Genomic DNA, 21,493 nt, shown 5'->3' with positions numbered 1-21,493 from the left:
TTTGAGAGAGAGAGAGAGCTAGAGAGTACGCATGTGTGTGCGCAAGCAGGGGGAGGGGCACAGGGAGAGGGAGAGAGAGAATCTCAAGCTGACTCTGTGCCGAGTGTGAGCCCAATGTGGGGCTTGATCTCCCAACCCTAAGATCATCACCTGAGCTGAAATCAAGAGTTAGACAGTTGGGGCGCCTGGGTGGCACAGCGGTTGGGCGTCTGCCTTCGGCTCAGGGCGTGATCCCGGCGTTGCGGGATCGAGCCCCACATCGGGCTCCTCTGCTATGAGCCTGCTTCTTCCTCTCCCACTCCCCCTGCTTGTGTTTCCTCTCTCGCTGGCTGTCTCTAACTCTGTCAAATAAATAAATAAAATCTTTAAAAAAAAAAAAAAAGAGTTAGACAGTTAACCAACTGAATCACCCAGGCGCCCCAAATGTATAATGTTTTTAAAAAGCATATTATGTCTCTTGTTTTTCAACCTGCTCTCAGTCATTCCTCTCAGGATGGACTCTCAGGTTTGTTTCAGACACTTTTAGGTTTGTTTTCTGGTTTTTTAAAAAGATTTTATTTATTTCTTAGCGAGAGAGTGCACACAAGCAGGGGGAGAAGCAGGCTCTCTGCCGAGCAGGGAGCCCAACACAGAGCTCGATCCCAGGACCCCTGGGATCTGACCTGAGAAAGGCAGACACTCAATGGACTGAGCCACCCAAGCACCCCTGGACACCTTTAGTTTTGAATGTCCAGCACCCTCAGGGCTTCTAGTAATGGCAAACATCTTCTGATGGGGATTGCCAACCATGCTTCTTTATAGACCCTACCTCTCTGGCCCAACTTGACTGGCCCCAAAATGAGCAACAGACCTAAGCTGGGCCCTGGGTTTTTAATCTGGGACCCGAGAGGCCAGTGCATGTCAGGTGACTGCAGCTACGAATTAGGAGGCTCTGGAGCTGCCAACAGCCATGTTTCCTGTCTTGCGGAAGAGGCCTATTTGCAAGGACAACCCCCGTTCCCGTTACTCCTGAACTGCAGCTTTTCCCAAGGTGTGCCTGATCAACTTTTCTTTCAGCTGTGTGCAATGCTCCAGAATTTCTGTTTGCCTCTGGTAATGCAAGTTGGTCTATTTCACTTGAAACCAACAGAGTCCTGAATAATTTAGAAATGGTACCAGGAATGGAAAGCTGAAAGTAAGCAAGTCCAAATGCAGAAAAGCATGAGCCGAGGCGGAAGGGGGAGCCATAAGAACCTCCCACATCGGGGGTGGAGAAATTCCCAATTGCTGCTATAGGCAGTAAAACAATCAGTTTAACAGGGCCAGAGGTTTAGGGGGAATTTAGGGAAGCATCAGATTATTGGAGGCACTGTCTACTTCTTGCAAACTTTCATAAGGGGCAAGAAAGAAATGCTTCCCTGAAAGGTGGCCCAGCCAGAAGCAGGTTAAAGACAGTACAACTAATACTTAATACCTTACAGCGAGACCTCTTACGCTTTTGGTCAGCAATCTGAGTCTTTTTTGAATTGCAAAGGCTGTTTTTTTTTTCCCCCCTGAAAGCTGAAGTGAGCAGTTGTTACAGAAATGGTGTGAGCCTGATAAATGGACAGAAATCTATGGGAGGAGCCAGGGCTCTTAACAAAGGCAACAAGAAAGCTCTGAACACAAATGCAAATGGAGGGCAGGGACCCAGCAGAAGTTCTTAAACTGAATCCCAGAAGGATAAGCAGAGGCTCTTAAACAGCTCTTCTTTTTTTTAAAAAGAAGATCGATTTTTTAAAAAAAATTTTATTGTTTATTTATTTGAGAGAAAGAAAGGGAGGACAAGTGGGGAGGAGGGGCAGAAGGAGGGGAAGCAGACTCCCCCCTGAGCAGGGAGCCCAATGTGGGACTTGATCCCAGGGCCCTGAGATCATGACCTGAGCCAAAGGCAGACGCTTAACCAACTGAGCCATCCAGGTGCCCTCTTTTTTTTTTTTTTTTAAGATTTTATTTATTTATTTGGCAGAGAGAGAGCGTGCGCGTGCGCGTGTGCATACAATCAGGGGGAGCGGCAGGCAGAGGGAGAAGCAGGCTCCCCACTGAGCAGGGAGCCCAATGCAGGGCTTGATCCCAGGACTCTGGGATCATGACCTGAGCTAAAGGCAGACGCTTAACCAACTGAGCCACCCCAGGTGCTTAAACAGCTCTTAGAGGCACTGGCCTCCAGTTAGAAACAGAAACCATGAGGACTGAGTAGGTTTTTACTTTTTTATTTTTAAAGAGGTATGTATGTATGTACGTACGTACGTACGTATTTATGAGACAAGAGAGTAGGGGGAGGGGCAGAGGGAGTGGAGGAGGGAGAGAACCCCAAGCAGACTCTGTGCTAAGCATGAAGCCCGACACGACTCTGAGATCATGACCTGAGCTGAAATCAAGAGTTGGATGCTCAACCGACTGAGCCACACAGGTGCCCCTGAGTAGGTTTTAATGGCTGGACCTCTCAAGTTACTGGGAGCTGCCCCCTGGATTCAGATTCCACATCTCAGAATGAGAGCATTGGCTAAGATTATCTCCAAAGTGTTTTCTTGGTTTTAATCTTTTGTTTCTTGATAATTAAATATAATATAAAGCTTTATTATTTTCTTAAAACCACCAAGAATAATTTTCCTCATTCTAAGCATTAAATGTAAAGGCAAATGTAGGGTTGAGAGAGTAAGCACTTGCTTGTGAGTCTTTGCTCAATTCACTGTGTGATCTCACACCACAAATTCAATTTCCTCACTTGCAAATGGGGATTTTAGATACCTGTCTTCACAAGGCAGTGAGAAGGGAAAAATGAAAACCCTGTGACTTCTCTTAAGAGAGAGTATGTTGGGGAGCCTGGGTGGCTCAGCCGTTAAGCATCTGCCTTTGGCCCAGGGTGTGATCTCAGGGTCCTGGGATCGAGCCCCGCACTGGGCTCCTTGTCGGCAGGGGGCCTGCTTCTCCCCCTCACACTCCCCTTGCTTGTGTTCCCTCTCTCCCTGTCTCTGTCAAATAAATAAAATCTTTAAAAAAAGAGAGAGTATGTTGTAGAAATCCTAAATAGGATTAGGACAAAACTCTTTCTAAATACAAAGATTAGCCCCAAAATGACTTTATTTGGGGTTTTTCAGCCCCCGTGAAGCCATTTCTGGCTCCAAACACTGCTCTCTTTATTTGTATATGTCTATAGAGAATGTGTTTTGCAGTGGACACAGAACTGGCCTGAGGGAAATGCCAATGTTGCCACATCCCTGGCATTTCTGATTTTCCCTTTTAGTGTCCTATTTCACCTGTCCAGTACTGGCTCCCTATTTCCCTGGCTGTATCTTACCCAAAGGTCATACAGCCAAACTTGTAAATATTGATCCAAAATGATAGATTAATTTCATCCTCTCTTCCTGGGTGTGTAATTGCTTTGAGACTCAAAAGAAAGGCCATAATAATGGTGGTGTTCTATATATTCTGAATATGATAGTTACAGAAACAACGGGAGATGTTGGTCATGCCAGGTGGCTGTCAAAACACACTCCCTTACAGGCTCCATACACGTGGACTGAGTTCGGGTTTGGACTAACTGGCACCTTCTCTGTGAAGCCTGTCTGCCCTTCCCAGGCATAGAGAGCAGCTCTTTCCTCTGTGCTCCCACAACACTTTCTAAGAATGCTTATTACCTTACTGTATAGAAATTTTTACAATTTATAGGTCTCTGGATGGAATAAAATTTGTGGAGACAGAAACTTTGACTTATTCATTTTTCTACTGTGTCTTGTACAAAGCAGGAATTCAATAAATTTTTGTAGAATGAATTAATGAATTATGTAAATCACTACATCCTGTTCTCCTCTCGAAGGAAAAGTAACCTCAGAAGCCATGCAGTTTAGAGCGAACCTCTGATCCTGAACTAGATCATGGACAGCAAAGACATGGACTTGTGCTTGTCCAAGGGGGTGTTACTACTCAGCCATGAACCTCTCTCTCACGACATCTGAACCAGGCTTGCGAACCCTTCTCAATAGTTTTCCAGGCCAATGCCTCCCCTGCTGGAGCTGGCTGATTCAGCAGCCCTGATGTAGATTAAAGGTACCTTGGAACGAGAGGACACATGGCTGATGTATGATGCTCTTCGCACCAACAAGGAGATGTGCAAAGCAGTGCTACCCCGTTCTTTGGAATTCAAGATGCCACCTTAAAACAACATGAGAAGAACCCGTTAACTCAGAGAGCAAACGACAGATCCACGGAGACATGCAGCACTGCAGCTGCCTACTTTGTAAACTGGTTATTGCTGCTGCAAATGCAACATTCTGGCACACAGCTGGGGAGCTGAGCTGTGTAACTTGTGGTGAGTTAAATCTCTGTGTGATTTCAGAGTTGCGGGAGGCAGTATGGTGCAGTGGTTAAGATCACAGCCCTCAAAGCGCTGTTCCTAACTCGCCTGGCTATTTTAAGGATTTCATGCGTTAATATAGGTAAGGGTACTTAGAACAGTATCTGGCACATAAGCACCTTCAGAATAAGCACCAGTTGCTATTATTATATGTGGCTTGGCTATAGGCTACCAACCAGACAGTAAAATAAGGTTTGGTCTATGTTGGCTCTCTTATTCACGATTCAGTGATTTCTTTATTAACTGATAGCTATTGCTTGATAAGAGGCTATTAGAACAAGCATGGTAGGACGACAAATTGCGCTTGCATTTTCCTTTTTCTCCTCAAAGCAAGTCACACTGGATGTTGTCAGACAAGGAGAACAAGGTAGCCTATTACTCCCTCTTTGCTTCGGCTGCCAGGAACCACGAAGTTACATTTCACGTTCAACTTTGGAAGCTTTCTTAAGTTTCCTAAAATAATGACTTAAAAAACAAACAACTTGGCTCTTGTCCTTTCTCATTCTAAAGTTTTTAGGTTTAATTATTTCTATGGTATTGAGCATAACTTTCTTATATCTTTTTTTCTGAATCAGGCAGAATGTACATAAATATAAAAACATTTATTGGTCAGAGTCTTGGTGAATGTCAGCTAAGACATGTGTCTGAGATGATACATTATATTTTTATGTATCACACGTACCATAATCATCTTGGAATATAGGGCAAACCTCATGTAACATTCTGCAGAGATACCAGAAAAGGCTTTCATTATGTTGACACTTCACTGTAAGTGATCCTCGTTAAAAATGTCATTCCTTCTCCTTACCCTGAGATCACGGTTCTTAGGACAGAAAGTGAAGCTGAAGCCAGAGAAGCAATCAGCTAGGCTGAAGAGAGAAAGACTATCTTTTTGAAACTGATTCTCTTTTTCATCTTCTATCCTGATTCACAGAATCAAAGAGCTTACTGACTTCAATTCTTTAATATTTTTGGAGGGCACGGAGACCCAGAGTGGAGAAGCGACTAGCTTATGGTCACCAAGTGTGTTAACAAGCTGTGAGTAAAACCCAAATCTGAATTCTAAGCTGGTGTTCCTTCTAAAGTACCAAAATGGCTCTCTAGGCCACTGAAACAGAAAATGAGGAAATCTGCTTTGAGTAGCCAATTTAAATGGAAACTCTTGAAATGCATTATTTTGCTGTAGCAAGAAGGAAAGCTGTTTTGAAAACATCAAGGCAAGAGTTCCACGAAAATCAAAGTTCTCTGGGAAATATTTCTGTTGCAAAAAATTCATTTACTGTTAAGGCATTTAACATGCGTCATTTACTTAGAATTATGCGCTAATTCCAAAACTAAGAAATCAAATCACCCATTCAACCAATACATACCTACTGCTGACTTACTCTGTGCCAGGTCCAGAGACTAGACTATCCTTGTTATTGAGGAGCTCAAGGTCTAGGGCAACTATTCAACACACGTGCTACTTCTGAATCTCTTAGGTGTTTATGACGGACACCACTAATTCAATATATGACCATCTTTCCTGCTGAGCTTGAAACTGGCCTCAAAAATTCTTCCCAAGCGAGCCCTCCATGTGGCCATGAGCAAGTAATAAGAGAGGCACACAGATTGAATTTATCTGTCATCTCCGCACTAGTATAGTTACTATGTGCTTATTAGATGCTATGCAACTAGAAGTCCGTATTGTATGTACTAGAACCCTAGCCTCCCCGCTCAGGAGAGCAAAAGAACATAAACTCTTGCTTTCATTTAGCATGCACTTAACTCCTGGGTGGAGATCAATTCTTTCAGGTACCATAAGAACCCTTGATAAGGGCTCATAGAAGACCAGTTAGGTACTCCTCTTTGACTCGCACGTTCCCTTTCAGCCTGGGAAGCACAGCCCTGCATCTTCCATCCGTCATCAACCACAGCTGCCATCTGCTGCTAGAGAATCAGAGTTGTCGCAGCCCTTGCTCCAGAGCAGCTACTTATCACACCCAATGATTTCACCAACTGAGGAAAGAACCAGTTACCAACAGTGCCGCCTCGTATAGTTTTTCCTCCCAGTAAGAGTTTGGGAAAAAAATACTTCTGATCTTTCGAGGTGGACCCAAAGACAGATGCAGGGCCTCCGTTTCATAAACCTGGCATCTTTTCTCCCCTTTGTTAAACCTGTTTTCTTAGGGTCTTATCAGGGGAGAAAAGCAGGAAGATGTCTTTTCCTTTTAATGGCTTTTATCATGTCTTTACAAGTTTTAATTATCAGTGACAGATGAATAAAGGCCTTGAGAAGCCCCGCTTCACGGAGGTATGTTATTACCCCACAAAAGCTGACCTTTCCCGGCGGTGGCTAACAGTGCGCAGTACTGTCTACAAGGAGGCAGGTTCCGAGCTCCCTTTCTTTGGGCCCCAAAGTACATCTCTCTCAGAACGTGGGGTGTTGTACGTGATCATCTGCAAGCATCTCACGTCCAACAGCTGGGCCTCGGGGAGACCAAATACTTCAGAAAAAAATACAGATGTGGTACTAAGAGAAAAGGGCAACATAAATTAGGCTTAAACAAGGAAGAGAATGCCACAGGTTTCTACTTTCCATTACATTTTCCTGTCCTAACAGTGACTGTTCTTTTTTGTTTGTTTGTTTTGTTAGGTAGACAAGATGATAGGTACTGGGTGGAGTAGAAAGAAAATATAAGGCTTTATTCCTGCCCTTAAAGGTTTAAATTTCCAAAGTAAGCCAAGATATAGTAATGATAACTAAATACCATTAGATTTAAGTATCAGAATATATAATGCTGCCCCTAGAAAGTACAAAACACAGAATTATCATAAAACCCGACAATTTTACTCCTAGGTATACACCCAAGAGAACTGAAAATGTATGTTCACGTAACAACTTGTACACAAATGTTCATAGCAGCATTGTACATAATAGCCCCCAAATGGAAACAACCTGAATGCCCATCAACTGACGAATGGCTCAACAAAATGTGGTCTATCCATATAATGGAATATTACCTGACCTTAAAAAGGAATGGAGTACTGACACATGGTATAACGTGGATGACCCTTGAAAATATTATGCTAAGTGGAAGAAGCCAGTCACAAAAAACCACATGTTGTAGGATTCCATTTATATGACATGTCCAGAAAAGGCAAATCTATAGACACAGAAAGTAGATTAGTCATTGCCTAGAGAGCTTGTAGGAAATGAGGACTGACAACTAAGGAGTACAGGGTTTCTTTTTGGGGCAATGAAAATGTTCTAAACAGACTATGGTGATGGTTTCATCACTCTGAATATATTAAAAAAAAACATTAAACTGTACATTTTAAAAGGGTGAATTGTAGGAAATGTGAATTACATCTCAATAAAGCTGTTATAAAAAAAACACAATAGTATACACAATGCTGCAGAGGCTCAAGGAGGGATAGAGTTTCTGGCTTGGATGGTTTGAAAAGAGGTATTTACGTTTTGAGGAGAAACCCTTAACTGGAGGCAGTGTGGATGGATAGGAACACAGTCAGGCCAAAAGACAGAGATGCTCTAGACTTTAAGTAAACCAGTTTGGTTAAGGTGAGGGCCTTCAGTGGGGGGAACTGGGGACATGAGGTTGAAAATATAGTTGTGGGGCGCCTGGGTGGCACAGTCGGTTAAGTGTCTAACGCTTGATTTTGGCTCAAGTCCTGATCTCAGGGTTATGAGATTGAGCCCTGTGCTGGGCTCTGCGCTCAGCATGGAATCTGCTTAAGACTGTCTCTCCCTCTCCCTCTGCTCCTGCTCTCTCGAAAATAAATTTAAAAATCTTAAAAGAAGGGGCGCCTGGGTGGCACAGCGGTTAAGCGTCTGCCTTCAGCTCAGGGCGTGATCCCGGCGTTATGGGATCGAGCCCCACATCAGGCTCCTCCGCTATGAGCCTGCTTCTTCCTCTCCCACTCCCCCTGCTTGTGTTCCCTCTCTCGCTGGCTGTCTCTATCTCTGTCAAATAAATAAATAAGATCTTTTAAAAAAAAAAAAAAAAAAAAAAAAAAAAAAAAAAAAAAAAAAAAAAATCTTAAAAGAAGAAAATACAGTTGGTGTCAGCATGGGTGAAATCAGAGGGGTGGACGACAGCCCCTGGTAAGGGCAGAACTGGCTCAGCTCTGAGACTGTTGCTGGCTTCCAGGTCAACAAGGAGCAGCATGCTGACAACCTCTCCGTCGGCCTCTCCCTTAGGGGAAATGCATGCCATTGGAGTAAGGAACTGTTGGGAGGCTGCTTCCACTTCCCTTCAAAATGAGTATTGCCAGTGTCAGAATCTGCTTCAGACACCCTACTCTGAGGGAGGGGACAGTGAAGAGCTGGATGTGGGACATCAAAGGGCAGAAGAGGATCACCGGATGTCTGGGAGCCACTTGCCAGAAACTGATTTCTCTGGACCAGGCTATTTTAGTATTGCCATCATTATGGTTTGGCACATGCAAGTCTTACGTAAAGTGAAGGAATGAATTCTGTGAGAAATTTTAGGACTTTACTACGCAAGTGACATTCTACTTAAAAATCAATGATGTATTTCCTGAAAAGGCTCCAAAAGTCAACAAGGCATTTTAAGTATCTTCAGTTTCCAGGTCTAGGAAATGTTAGTTCCTCTTGTGTGAAAGAATGTTTATACACACCTCACTTTGTATAATGTGTGCCTCCATATGGTAATTTTTTTTCACTACACTAGTACATTAGAATTTATACATGAATCATTACACATGAGAAAAATAAAACTGACCTTTCATAAATCACTCCTTTCAGTAAGCCAGACTATCATTCTATATGCTGTGCTATTGATCATTTCAAAACAAACATCTGCAAAAATACAGCTTCCTAGAATTATGGTCTGAGTCTTATGTGTGTTTGTATTCTCTACAGTAGCGCTGTCCAATAGAACTTTCTGCAATGATAGAAACGTTCTGTATCTGCACTGTCCAGGAAAGAAGCATTGAACACTTGCCTTGTAGATGGTGTGATTCAAGAACTGGAGTTTTTATTATTTTAATTTTCATTAACTTAAATTTAGAGAGCCACATGTGGCCTGTGGCTGCCATATTGGACACTGCAGCCCTATGGAATCAGAACAATACATTTGTTCCTTGTAAGTGTTCAGTAAACATCTGCTCAACTGAAAGAAAGTTTGTGCATAAATAAACAAATACTGAGCTTCCTCTACATGCAGGCACTCTGCTAGATATTGGGTATGAGTGAAAACACTGCCCCTGAATGAGTTAAAACTCATGCCAGGGACAGCAAACTTGACCCTGATTAACTCAAGCCAAACGCGAACTTTTTGGCTTACATGTCTGGAAAGACCAGGATAATGGTGCCTTCAGGGCAGCTTGGCTGAGGGCTTAGAGGATAACACCATGACTATCCTCGTCCTCGTCCTCTCCCGGCTCTCTTCCATGTGTGGTCTCCATGCTCAAATTGGCTCTCTACTCATAATCGCTAGACAGCTGCCCCAGCCCAGAGCTCACACTGGCAAAGCTCCAAGCCATGACCCCAGCCTCCTAAGCCAAAGGCTCATTAGATCTCATTGGTCATGACTGGGTCAGATGCCCAGTTCTGCACCAATCATCACGGCCAGGGAAATATGATGTACTGACTGACTTGGGCCACAATTACATGCTCCAACCCTGAGCCAAGGGTGGAGCCAAAAGCACCAGAAAAGCACATGGGATGAAAGTAACATCCTAGATGGTCTCTCAGAATAAAACCAAAGTGATCATTAGGGAAGGGTAAATTTTGCTAAGCAGCAAACAACAGACATCCATTGTAGTCTCTGAGGAGTTCTGCGTCTCCCTATGGAAATCTTAAAGAAAAATGCTGGTTGGTCAGCTCCGCTGGCCAGATAGTAAAGAAAATACTATCTTAAAAGGAAAAGCTCAATTTGCAAGATCCAGGTTGAAATGACAGAAATGTTTACACAGAATTTCCTCTGATGTTTACTTTTCCATACCCTAAAACCCCTGTGGGGAAGGTTACATCTATGAAATCTAGAAGCCTTTAAGGAGGGAGCAGTCAGCTGACCAGGGCCTGCTGTCTGTAACCTTCCCTGCCTGACTCAATCTGGGAGTCCAGATGTCTCCTTCTGTGCCCCCCTGTCACTGAGCACACCGAGGGTGTGCTAGACCTTAGAAGTCCTGACATGTGTGGATGTAGGCAGAACAGACGCAACGCGGCCCACCCAGGGAAGGGACATGCAACTGCCAATTCACACAATGCAATGTGAATTGTCTGTTTTCATAAGGGCTACTCCAAGAGAGATTATTTGTGGGCAGGATGACTCACGAGAGAGACAAATGAATTTGCCCCACAGAGAAGACAAAGAGCTTGGAACATCACTGAAATGAGAAAAATTAGCCAAAACAGCTGCAGCACTGTAGGGCCTTTTAAATAGCCTCCTTCTGTCTACTTCTCCACCCCTTTCTAGCTGTTCCCTCTCTCTCATTAAATACTGATGAGGCTTTGCTTTTGTTGGCTCCAAGGGCCAGCCGAAGCTGGGAAATAGTCTTCTTAGCAAGCATATCTTTTTATCCCTCTGAGTTTTCTGGTATTATCTTTTGTGAAGATGATTCTGGATTACTCTGAAACTTCTTGGCTTGTTTTTAGGTGGAAAAAAAAGTTAATAAAGCTCGTGGACAGGACTTTCTGCATTTCAAGGACATCCAGTGCTCAGGCCCTGTGGCAAGAAGGCCCATGACTTCCTCTGCTCTCCCTCGGGAATCCAGAGACCTCTCGGCCCCCTCAAGATCAAAGTGACCCCCACTCCTTCTACTGTACAGTGAATGTTCTCACTGGAGTGTGGTTCTCTAGACATGGTGGAAATCACTGCAGATACTCCATGCTTGGTAAGAAAGGAGGGGCTGTTTGCAATATCCTCTCTAGGTTTCCCAGATCGCTCAGTTCGGCAGTCAGTGGGCCTATCCCCTACCGGACTGGAACTGGGCCTCTGGGAGCCCAGGAGGCTATACACTTCCAGCTCGCAAGAACGGGGCCTCCCTCGGTTTGCCAACTGGCACAGAGTAGGTGCTTACTGAATGCTGGTGAACTGTGGAATATTATTGGTAACTTGGAGATTGTGCATAAAAAATACTAAACAGAATGGGTCTGAACACTAATATCTGCAATACTTGCTGTTCCAATAAAGTGTTCAGCATTTTGACTTTACCTGGTAAACTTCAGTCCCCCAATCTTAACAATTCTCAACTCTAAGGTGACTCAACTTTAAAACGCTCCTTATTATGGGTCTCAAGCCTAAGTAAACTAGTTAACGGTTATGCGAATGTAAGCTAGTTAACTGATTCTCCAGTCCTCAAGGGCTAACTCCAAAGGATCCTAGTAGATCAAATTAGCATAAATTAATTTGCTTTTCAGATGCCCCTAGTTTTTTCTTACCATAGTTTGCTTGATGTCTAGTGGGCTTTTCTTTTTTATGAGTTTCACCTTTCCATTCATTTTTAAATGAAATTTATTTATTTATTTATTTTTAAAGGATTTTATTTATTTATTCGACAGAGATAGAGACAGCTAGTGAGAGAGGGAACACAAGCAGGGGGAGTGGGAGAGGAAGAAGCAGGCTCATAGCGGAGGAGCCTGATGTGGGGCTCGATCCCATAACGCCGGGATCACGCCCTGAGCCAAAGGCAGACGCTCAACCACTGTGCCACCCAGGCGCCCCTAAATGAAATTTATTGAGATATAATTCACATAACATATAAATCGCCTATTTAAAGTGCGCCATTCAGTGACTTCAGTATATTCACAGAGTTGTGCAATCATCATCACGACAGAATTCCAGGACATTTCATCATCTCCCAAAGAAACCCGGTACCTATTAGCAGTTACTCTATTTTCCTCCAACTGTCTCCCTACCCCTAACCCACCACCCCTACCAGCTCCTGACAACTATCAATCTACTTTATGTCTCCACAGATTTGCTTATTCTGGATATTTTATATGAATTGACTATCATTCATTTTTTAAAAAAGACCTTTTATTGTATTTTCTATGTACAAGCTCTCACACCAGGTGCTGGAATCACAGACTTAAGTAAAATCCAGTGCCTGCCTTCCAGTTACTCACGGTTCAACAACTGCTGAGCGCAGAACTCTCAGAGTTTCCTCTTCGGCATAACAGCCAATTGCATATTAGCTGGCAGAGGCCCTTTGTACCAGTGGGATACTCAGGGCAAAAGGCCCATCACTTCCCTTTGGGTTCAACTCTATTGGGTAGATGGTACCCAGTGTGCCATCTCACGTGCTGATTGGGCCTACAAATGTCTACCTTTACTCCTACTTGATCAAGCACCTGTACCTGACCTGCCCTTTTCAAAAGATTCTGTCTTTGGTAGAGACTCAGAAGTTTAGGGTTATTTTTAAATGCACCCAGCTTGTCTTTTTCTTTCCATTGAAATCATTTTTTTTAATTTATTTTTTGAATAATATTTTTTTATTTTATTATGTTAGTCACCATACAGTACATCCCTAGTTTCTGACGCAAAGTTCCATGATTCATTACTTGCATATAACACCCAGTGCACCACGCAATACATGCCCTCCTTACTACCCATCACCAGCCTATCCCATTCCCCCACCCCCTCCCCTCTGAAGCCGTCAGTCTGTTTCCCAGAGTCCCTAGTCTCTCATGGTTCATTCCCCCTTCTGTTTAGAGAACTGACAGTTAGCAGAGGGGTGGTAGGTGGAAGATGGGTTAAATAGATGATGGGGATTAAGGAGGGTGTTTGTGGTGATGAGCGCCAGGTGATGTATGGAAGCACTGAATGACTATGTTTTACACCTGAAACTCATATTACGCTGTATGTTAACTATATTGGAATTAAAACACACACACACACCCCAAAGGAATAATTTTCTCAGGTTTCCAATAAGGTATTTGGGATTTTCTTGTGTGATAATGACCATAGTTAGCATATCTGAGGGGGGATATACTGAGGTCTCTCTGCAGATCTTGAAAATAAGGTAGCCTTGCAGAATGGAGTAAGAACTGACAGGCCCCAGAGGACATTAGCCATGTGTGGAAGTTAATCATCTGAAGAGACCGTAGAAAACCAGTTGAGGAGATTGGGAATTTCCATCTTCAAAGTGACAAAGGAGTGATATCTAGAGATATATTTTAATGAAGAAAGCCACAACCTACATAACTCCAGAAGATTGTTCATAGATGGTAACAGGATCCATGTGGATTTTGAGAAAGTCTCAGAATTCATGTAAGAATTTGTTAATGTCTCTGCTGCTGTCCAGAAATTAGCAAGGTGATCTCACTGGAAAGCAGATCCCTGCAGTACTTGGGGTATCACAGCTCCAGTGGAGCGATCATAAAGTCTTCTGATTACCAACTGTCTTCCCAGGTACAAATGGGGAATGGCAGAAAGAACAAATTAAACAGCCTCACTTAAACATCAGTCTCTTATGAGTTTGGCTCTTGGGAATTAAACCCTGAGAGTTTTAATGCTCTGGGAAAACCCAGTTTCTGACTTGAAAAGGTAGGACCCATAGATCATGATGACTTACCAAAGCACAAACCTGGAGAACAGAACTTTGGGAGATGTGAAAACACGGCCAAACATACAAAGGTCTGCCATTTGGAAGAGGAATACAGCTAGCTAGCTATAGGCAGGCCCAACAAAGCAGTGGTTAAGAACACAGGCTCTGGAGCCAAACTACTTGGCTCTGACACTTATTAGCTACATGAACTTGGACAACTTAGCCTGTATGCACCTCAATTTCCTCCTCTGTAAAATAAAGTGGTTGTGAAGATTAAATGAGATAATCCAAATAAATGCTTAGTATGACATCTGGAACACAGTAAGTTCTCAGAAGTTAGCCATCATATCATTACTGTCCAAAGAAGACAGACCACCCCGTAACAGGGAGAGCCCCCCAGAGCTCAAGTAGAGGCACAGATTTGTCAACTGAGGGCCAAATACAAACTTACTTCAAGCCCAGGACTTCCAATTAGCTCCTCTGCCCCTCAAACTCCTACACACAATTCAAAACAAAAATGCTATCTCAGTAGCTTATGTGTTCATGGAAAACTGTTTTTTTTTTTTTTTTTTGGCATTCAACCCATGTATACCTTATGTGCAAAGCAGCTGTTAGTCAGTAACAATAAGGGGGCAAGGTGGTCCTTGCCTTCAAGAAGCTGAATATCTAACTGAAAAGAGAGGATCAGAGAACCACACAGTGATGAAGACATATATATATTGGATTTAGGCCAACCATACATTGGGTGCTTAACTTTTTACTAGAGAGCCATAACCAAGAGAAGGCTAGGGAACTCACTCTATTCTATGGAACATGACAAGCTTATTAGTATACTAAACTAAAATCAATCACATTCTTTCTCCCTCCATCTCTCAATCTCCTTCTCCATCTCTGTCTCTCCCCTTTCCATTCCCTTCAAGGTATAGCAAAGTATGGCTCGGGGACATTCAAGTCTCAAATTCTCAGGCTCATGTGCTGGCCAGCTCATGGCAACAGCCGGTGAAAGTGAACAAGCAGCTTCCATGTTGCAAGTTCATACAGGACTCCCTGGCAGGACACTGAAGGCTATTTTTTATTTGTAACTACTGCCTGAATGCCCTTCTGCCTCTCAACTCTAAGTTCAGGGACAAGAAGAAGGAAAGTGGGCTTTCTTCAGCATGTGGCGCAGGCAGGCTCTCACATATTTATTGACTGAGGCAGGCTCATCCCATGGCTATTACAAGTAACATCTGTAAGAGAAACCACTGATGCTTATTCTCTTAAAGCATCCCCCTCTCCCCACTGTGATGGGTTCTTTTCGTGACATTCCAACCACAGTTCTGGGCTTCTTTTAGGTTCCACAGGATCTGGTTGCTGCATTTTAAGTATATTACTCTCCTGTAAAATGTCTGTCTGCCTTGCATTTTGTGGATAAACACCCAGGACCAGGGAACACCAGGAGGCTCCATTCATGTTGGAACAGTCACCAGTTTACTGATTGCTCTGTTGCCTCAAGAAATTCATAGCACCTTCGGGCAAAGGAACAACAGTGTGGTGTTTATTGAAATCTACATCTGGTAGCAATTTGTTCAACAGCAACCAGCTTTCTCCCCCCCCACCCTTTGCTTCAGTCAAATAATCCACAGGGGCCCATAATAACCCACAACTGTTCATTTGTGCGAAGCCTGTATTGTGTCGTTTATGTTCCTAATTACAGATCTGGGTTTATCAACAAGTTTCAGCACGGTAAGTAATTTTTTAGACTGCAGAGGAGACTAAAGGCCCATGTCTTGAGGCAGTGACACTGTTACTGACCATCACCATCTGAACTGAAAGATGAAGTGGCATACTGGCCTCCGTCTTCAGCTTCCCTGCCCCCCCTTGGTCAGCAGAGGCAGCCAGAGCAAGACCTTCCCCACCGTAGGAAGTGTGGCCTCACCATGGTGTGTGGGAGCTTGGGAGAAGGAATAGCTGAGTGTTAACCTAGAATTAGACATTTGTGTACAAGAGAGAAAGGGAGAACCCCTATGCTTTGATCTGGAAGAAAATTCTTTCTCCCTTTGGAGGCTGGTTGTGAGGGAGACTGAGCAGCTAGTTTGCTAAGGGCTCAATGAATAAAGAGTGCTTAGGGGTACCAGTGGTTAGGTGAGAGGATGAGGTAAACTCAGAAAGCAGAGTAAGTCAAGCTTGGGGTCAAATCTGGGGACTGGCCCCTCCTTTGATGGGGACGATGCTGCTCTCACCCTAACCATGTGTTCTGAGGGAGGCTGCCAATCCCCACACCCTGCCTGTGGCCCAAGCTGGCCAGTCATGGCAGCCCATCCCGGTCTACTGCAAGTGGTCCAGAGAAGGCATGTGACTCAGGCCTGGTCAATCACAGTCTATGGCACAGGGTTTCCCTTCTGGAGCCACCAGAGAAGATACTCCTAAAGGAAGAAATGAGATTTTGGAACTGCCTGAGGCCATGTTTTTTGCTAAATGGGAAAGAAAGACAACCTGTTTGCCATGAGAGAAAATAGTGCCAACAAAGAGGAACAATAAAAAGGAAAATAATTGTGACATTAAACCCCTCTATGTCGAGTCCCTGGAGCCAAGATTCCATGGCTTAGCTACACATTCTTCATGTATGTTAAAGCCAATTTGAGCTTTTGGTTTCTGCCATCATAACCAGGGTCTAGAAGGCTACCAAAGGCATTTCTCTGAAAACGATTGCTATGATGACCAACTGAGTAAATGCAAGTAAACACTCTGAAAAACCCAAGTGCCACACAAGTGTCAGATACTGATCGCATACAGTCACGTTATTAGAGGCAGGTGGGCACAAGAAAACATGGCTGATTGGACACCAGAAGTGGGGTTTCTTAAAAAGCTTCTCATTTGGGGGACTTTTGAAGACACAGAGGTACATGGAATGGTAAAATACCCTCTCGCAGGACCCATCATAGCCCCAGCAACCACTGACCCACATGCAGTCCAGGAGAGCAGTGGTTTTGACCAACTCTTCCTGGAGCACAGCTGGTTCACTTTGTGCCTTGGTTCCAGGTCTGAGCAGCCCCTTGACTGACTAGAAGTGAAAGTCTGGCTTCTGGGAATGGGACAGAATCTTACAGCAAAAAACCAAAAGTCAGGAATTCATGAGTTCAGCCTTATCAGGCTGTACTCAGCCCAGACACCATAAGCTGACATATGCCTCATTCTTTCTAAGGCTCATTTATGATTTCTTAACATTGTCTTTAGATGTGTATTTTGTCATGACAGGTGTCAACAAAAGAAAACCCTATTAGTGCTGTAAGTAAATCAGCTAAAAAATTTTTTTTTGAACACTGACGCTACCTTTCCTTTGTGGACTAAATTAAGGAGTTTCCTCTTTTTTTTTCTTTTCTTTTTTTAAAGATTTATTTATTTATTTGAGAGAGAGAGAGAGAAAACACCAGCAGGAGGGACAGAGAGAGGGAATCTCAAGCAGACTCCGCACTGAGTGCAGAGCCTAATGTAGGGCTCGAGCATCTCACAACCCTGAGATCATGATCTGAGCTGAAACCAAGAGTCGGATGCTCAACCGACTGAGCCACTCAGGTGCCCCAAGTTTCTTCCTCTTTATAACTCATTTACAAAAAGAGATTATAGTTCGACATATAAATAGTCCCCTAGCATACCTAATTTAGGGAATACACAAGGAGGATGATTCAAAGACTATTTTATCAATATCATGCAATGTTAGGTTCGCAGAGATATAGAGATCTCTAATCCAACTGAATCAGACTTTCTAGTGGAGATATGCTTTAAACATCGCTATTTTTGAAAAGACAATTCTAATAAGCAGCCAGGGCTGAGAACCACCCCTCTAACTCAGTCAATACCTTTATTTAGTATATGAGGACACTAAGACCCAGAGATATGGGACTCTAAGACAAAGAGCTCATCTGGGATTAGAACACAGGTGTCTGGGTTTCATTGTATTTTTCAAGTGAATAACTAGGTTATCCTATTGTGTTTTCTTTTAACAGGGGCTATGTAAGTGGAACATACAAGAATTTTTAGAGTTGAAATAGTGAAATAAACTATCAGGGAAGAGGAATCCAAATAAGTAATAAACATAAGCTGTTTAACCTCACTGATAATTAGGAAACTACAAATTTTTTAAAAAAGCATAATGTCATATTGTTATACACCTAACAGATTCGCAAGAAACTTAAAATATGACAGTACCAGGATTTTGGCAAGGATATGTGGCCACAGAAACTCCCATATACTATAGTAATCACTTAAATTGGTACAATTGCTCTGAAAGATAGTTTGCCATAATCTAATAATGTTGAAGATTCACATTTTCCATGACCCAACAATTCCAATCTTAGTTATATAACCTAGAACGTGCATTTTTAATGGGAGTAATATTATTTCCACAAAAGAACAAAATTTGATTTTTGATAAGTAAAAAAAATCTTGGCTATCACAATGGCTTGTGGCCTTCCAAAGCTCAATTCTACCCAACAAAATCCTACTCTTTAGATTAAATTTGAATTTACAATTTTTAGTTTAAAATTAATTACGTTTTCTGCTTGAGAGAGGTGATAAAGTAAAAAAGGTTGAGAAATATTGACCTAGAGAAATGTTGCATATGTAGCCCAGGAGATAGACAGACAGATAGATATAGGAATGCTCCAACCCACACTCTTGATATTATAGTCCAAACTCGAAGGGCTACAGGTATCCATTTACAGAACAGCCAAACTGTAGCATATGTAAGCTACAGAATACTATACAGCAATGAAAAGGAACAAATTTCAGCTGCACACAACAACGTGGGTAACCTTCACAATGGTGAGCAAAAAAAGGAAGACACAAAAGATCATATAGGGCTTACTTCCACATACAGAAATTCAAAGTCAGGCAAAGTGAATTATATTGTTCATAAACCCAACTGAAGCTGTCAAGTAAAGCAAGGAAATAACTATCACAAGAGTCTGCAGGGCATTTACCTCGAGGGTTGTGATCCAGGAAGCCAAACATGAGGGGGTGAAAGGGAATGCTATATTTTTTGATCTGGGTATGAATATGATACTCACTCTCTTATATCATATACATAATGTTTTATGCTTTCTTCTGGCTTATGTGATAGCTCATCTGAAAATATGAAGATATGGGGTGCCTGGGTGGCTCAGTCAGTTAAGTGTCTGACTTTGGCTCAGGTCATGATCCCAGGGATCAAGCCCCATATTGGGCTCCCTGCTCAGTGGGGAGTCTGCTTCTCCCTCTCCCTCTGTTGCTCCCCCTGCTTGTGCTCTCTGTCAAATAAATAAATAAAATCTTAAAAAAGAGAAAATACTAAAATATGAAAGAAAAAAGCAGGGGAGAAATCTCTTGATCTTTGCCACTTTCATTTTCCTAAAGCATTGTTTGGATCAAGTCACTTCTCTGCTCACAAGTAATAATACAAACTAGCCCAAATGTCCATGATGCTTTCAAACTTTCATTTATAGAATCTCAAGTGTACCCCAGCCTTGGTGGGAAGAACACAGTCAGAAACCATTTCTCAAAGGAGGCTGGTACTTGAGTTAGAAGGGCCAGCAGGGATACCAGGCAGACGCCATGGGGAAGGAAACAGGACTTGACCAGGACTAGTTCGATCAAGTCTGGAGTGGGCAGAGGACAGGGCAATGGAACAGAAGTATGCACAACCGAACCAGAGAGAACACATGCGGGCATCCAAGAGACAAAGCTATTCAGCCGTCTTTTTGAGGACTTAATTTCAAAATAGGTAAGAATATTCTTTTAAAGATCATGATTAACTGAGAAGTTGCAACTATTTCATATTAGGAGGTTTTACACAGATTTATTTGAAAGTTAATGTGTATTCTTTTATTTTTTTTTTTAAAGATTTATTTATTTGACAGAGATAGAGACAGCCAGCGAGAGAGGGAACACAAGCAGGGGGAGTGGGAGAGGAAGAAGCAGGCTCATAGCAGAGGAGCCTGACGTGGGGCTCGATCCCATAACGCCGGGATCACGCCCTGAGCCGAAGGCAGATGCTTAACCGCTGTGCCACCCAGGCGCCCCAGAAAGTTAATGTGTATTCTTATACCTGGACTGGAATCAAGTAGTTTTTATAGATACTTCTACAACAAAACTCTCTCTTGCTAATGTCTTTGACACTCAAGAACCAGTTAATACAAATTATTTTAAGGGTTAATGACTGTTTAAAGTTTAATTCAAGACATTTATGTTCAAAGGCCTATGGTGTTTCAAGAAAAAATTTTATTTATAAAAACTCTGGCAGTTTTCCATTTGGTTCATTTGCATTTAGCTTATAAGAACTGATGCTTATATTATACTTCTAAGATTTCAAAGCACATTATAACACCAACTGGGTTGGGGTAGTATTATCCCATTTATCCCATTATACCTTAAGTTTAGTAGTATAATTAAAAACAAATCAATCCACAGCAGTTTACTGTACCGGTAATTAGAAACTCAATGATTTTGTCTTGCAACAATAAAATGTAAATATTTCTAGTTTAGCACTGATTTTTTTAACCAGATGGTTGAATAAAGACAAATGGGGGCAAGCTCTTAATTTCTCTTTACAAATTAGGAAAAAGTAAAGGCCAGGAAGAAACAAGGCTTCAGAGGGGAGGGAGGTGGGGGATCAGGATAAGCCGGTGATGGGTATTAAGGAGGGCACATATCGCATGGAGCACTGGGTATTATAGGCAAACAATGAATCATGGAACACTACATCAAAAACTAAGGATGTACTGTATTGTGACTAACATAATAAAAAATTATTATTTAAAAAAAAAAAAAGAAACAAGTTGTCACTTATCTGCCCTTTTCCCATTGGTTACGTCTGGAGATGGAATCATGAATGAGTAAAACCTCATTCCCACAGATTTTAAGATGCCAGTCTGTTCTTAAAGACAGTTCGAGAATAAGAAAGCACAGTGGGGCTGGCTGACCAGGCTCCAGGACGGAACAGTAAAAAAAACCACGCTATTCAAGAATCCAGTTGGAAGGAAACAGACAAAAAGCAAAACTGCTCTTTGGAACTGCTCAACCTGAGAGCAGAAGCACTGTCTGTAAAGCAGAACACATCCGTATCCTCCTGTCTGCTCTCAAGCACATGAAGCAAACTGTAAACCTCAAGATGTAGATTAACACTGAGCAAAGTTTAACAGTGTCCAGTCAACTTAGCAAATTAGTTCACTCCTCTGAACTGTCAAATATAAGATCCACCTCACAAGACTGGTGTGGCATCAAAAACCTGGTACAAGGGTTCCATGAAAAATGCAGATCACATAGTCAGCATTGGTTGCTGTGTCTCTCTTGGTACTTTTTATCAGTGATCTCGGATGCTCCCATACCATGGCTCATTCTGGAATGCCTTCTCTCCTCCTCTCCTACACTTGGAGTGGCAACCTTCAAGGACCAGTTCAAAATCCAACACTTTCGTGGAGCCCTCTCTGCATCCTATGCTCCTAAAATCCTGTAGGACTTACGGTGCCGTGTGTCCAGCTCTCTGTGAACACCTACTGCCCTGAGCCTTGGTTACTCATCTGTTCTACCACCCTACCTGTGCCATGTCAGCCTCCTGAAGAGCTGGTGTGTACATCTTTGAATTCC

The 21,493-nt window shown here is 42.7% G+C and overlaps 1 protein-coding gene across 4 annotated transcripts in view; it reads right to left on the bottom strand.

Annotated features, from left to right (window-relative positions):
* The window catches only part of ATG7 (autophagy related 7), a 250,057-nt gene that overhangs the window by 91,728 nt on the left and 136,836 nt on the right, over window positions 1-21,493 (bottom strand). The window contains exon 19 of one of the 4 annotated variants that reach the window (XM_034658786.1): window positions 2,360-4,173. The exons of the other annotated variants lie outside the window; for them this stretch is intronic. Within the exon in view, the coding sequence (XP_034514677.1) occupies window positions 4,162-4,173 (12 nt within the window). The 3' untranslated portion in view covers window positions 2,360-4,161. Of the gene's footprint in view, window positions 1-2,359; window positions 4,174-21,493 lie in introns of those variants that run through there. 4 annotated transcript variants of the gene reach the window in all.

Source organism: Ailuropoda melanoleuca, chromosome 4, assembly GCF_002007445.2.
Source record: "Ailuropoda melanoleuca isolate Jingjing chromosome 4, ASM200744v2, whole genome shotgun sequence".
Classification (NCBI taxonomy): domain Eukaryota; kingdom Metazoa; phylum Chordata; class Mammalia; order Carnivora; family Ursidae; genus Ailuropoda; species Ailuropoda melanoleuca.
Note: the sequence above shows the minus strand (reverse complement) of the source record. Positions and strands in the feature narration are given on the sequence as shown.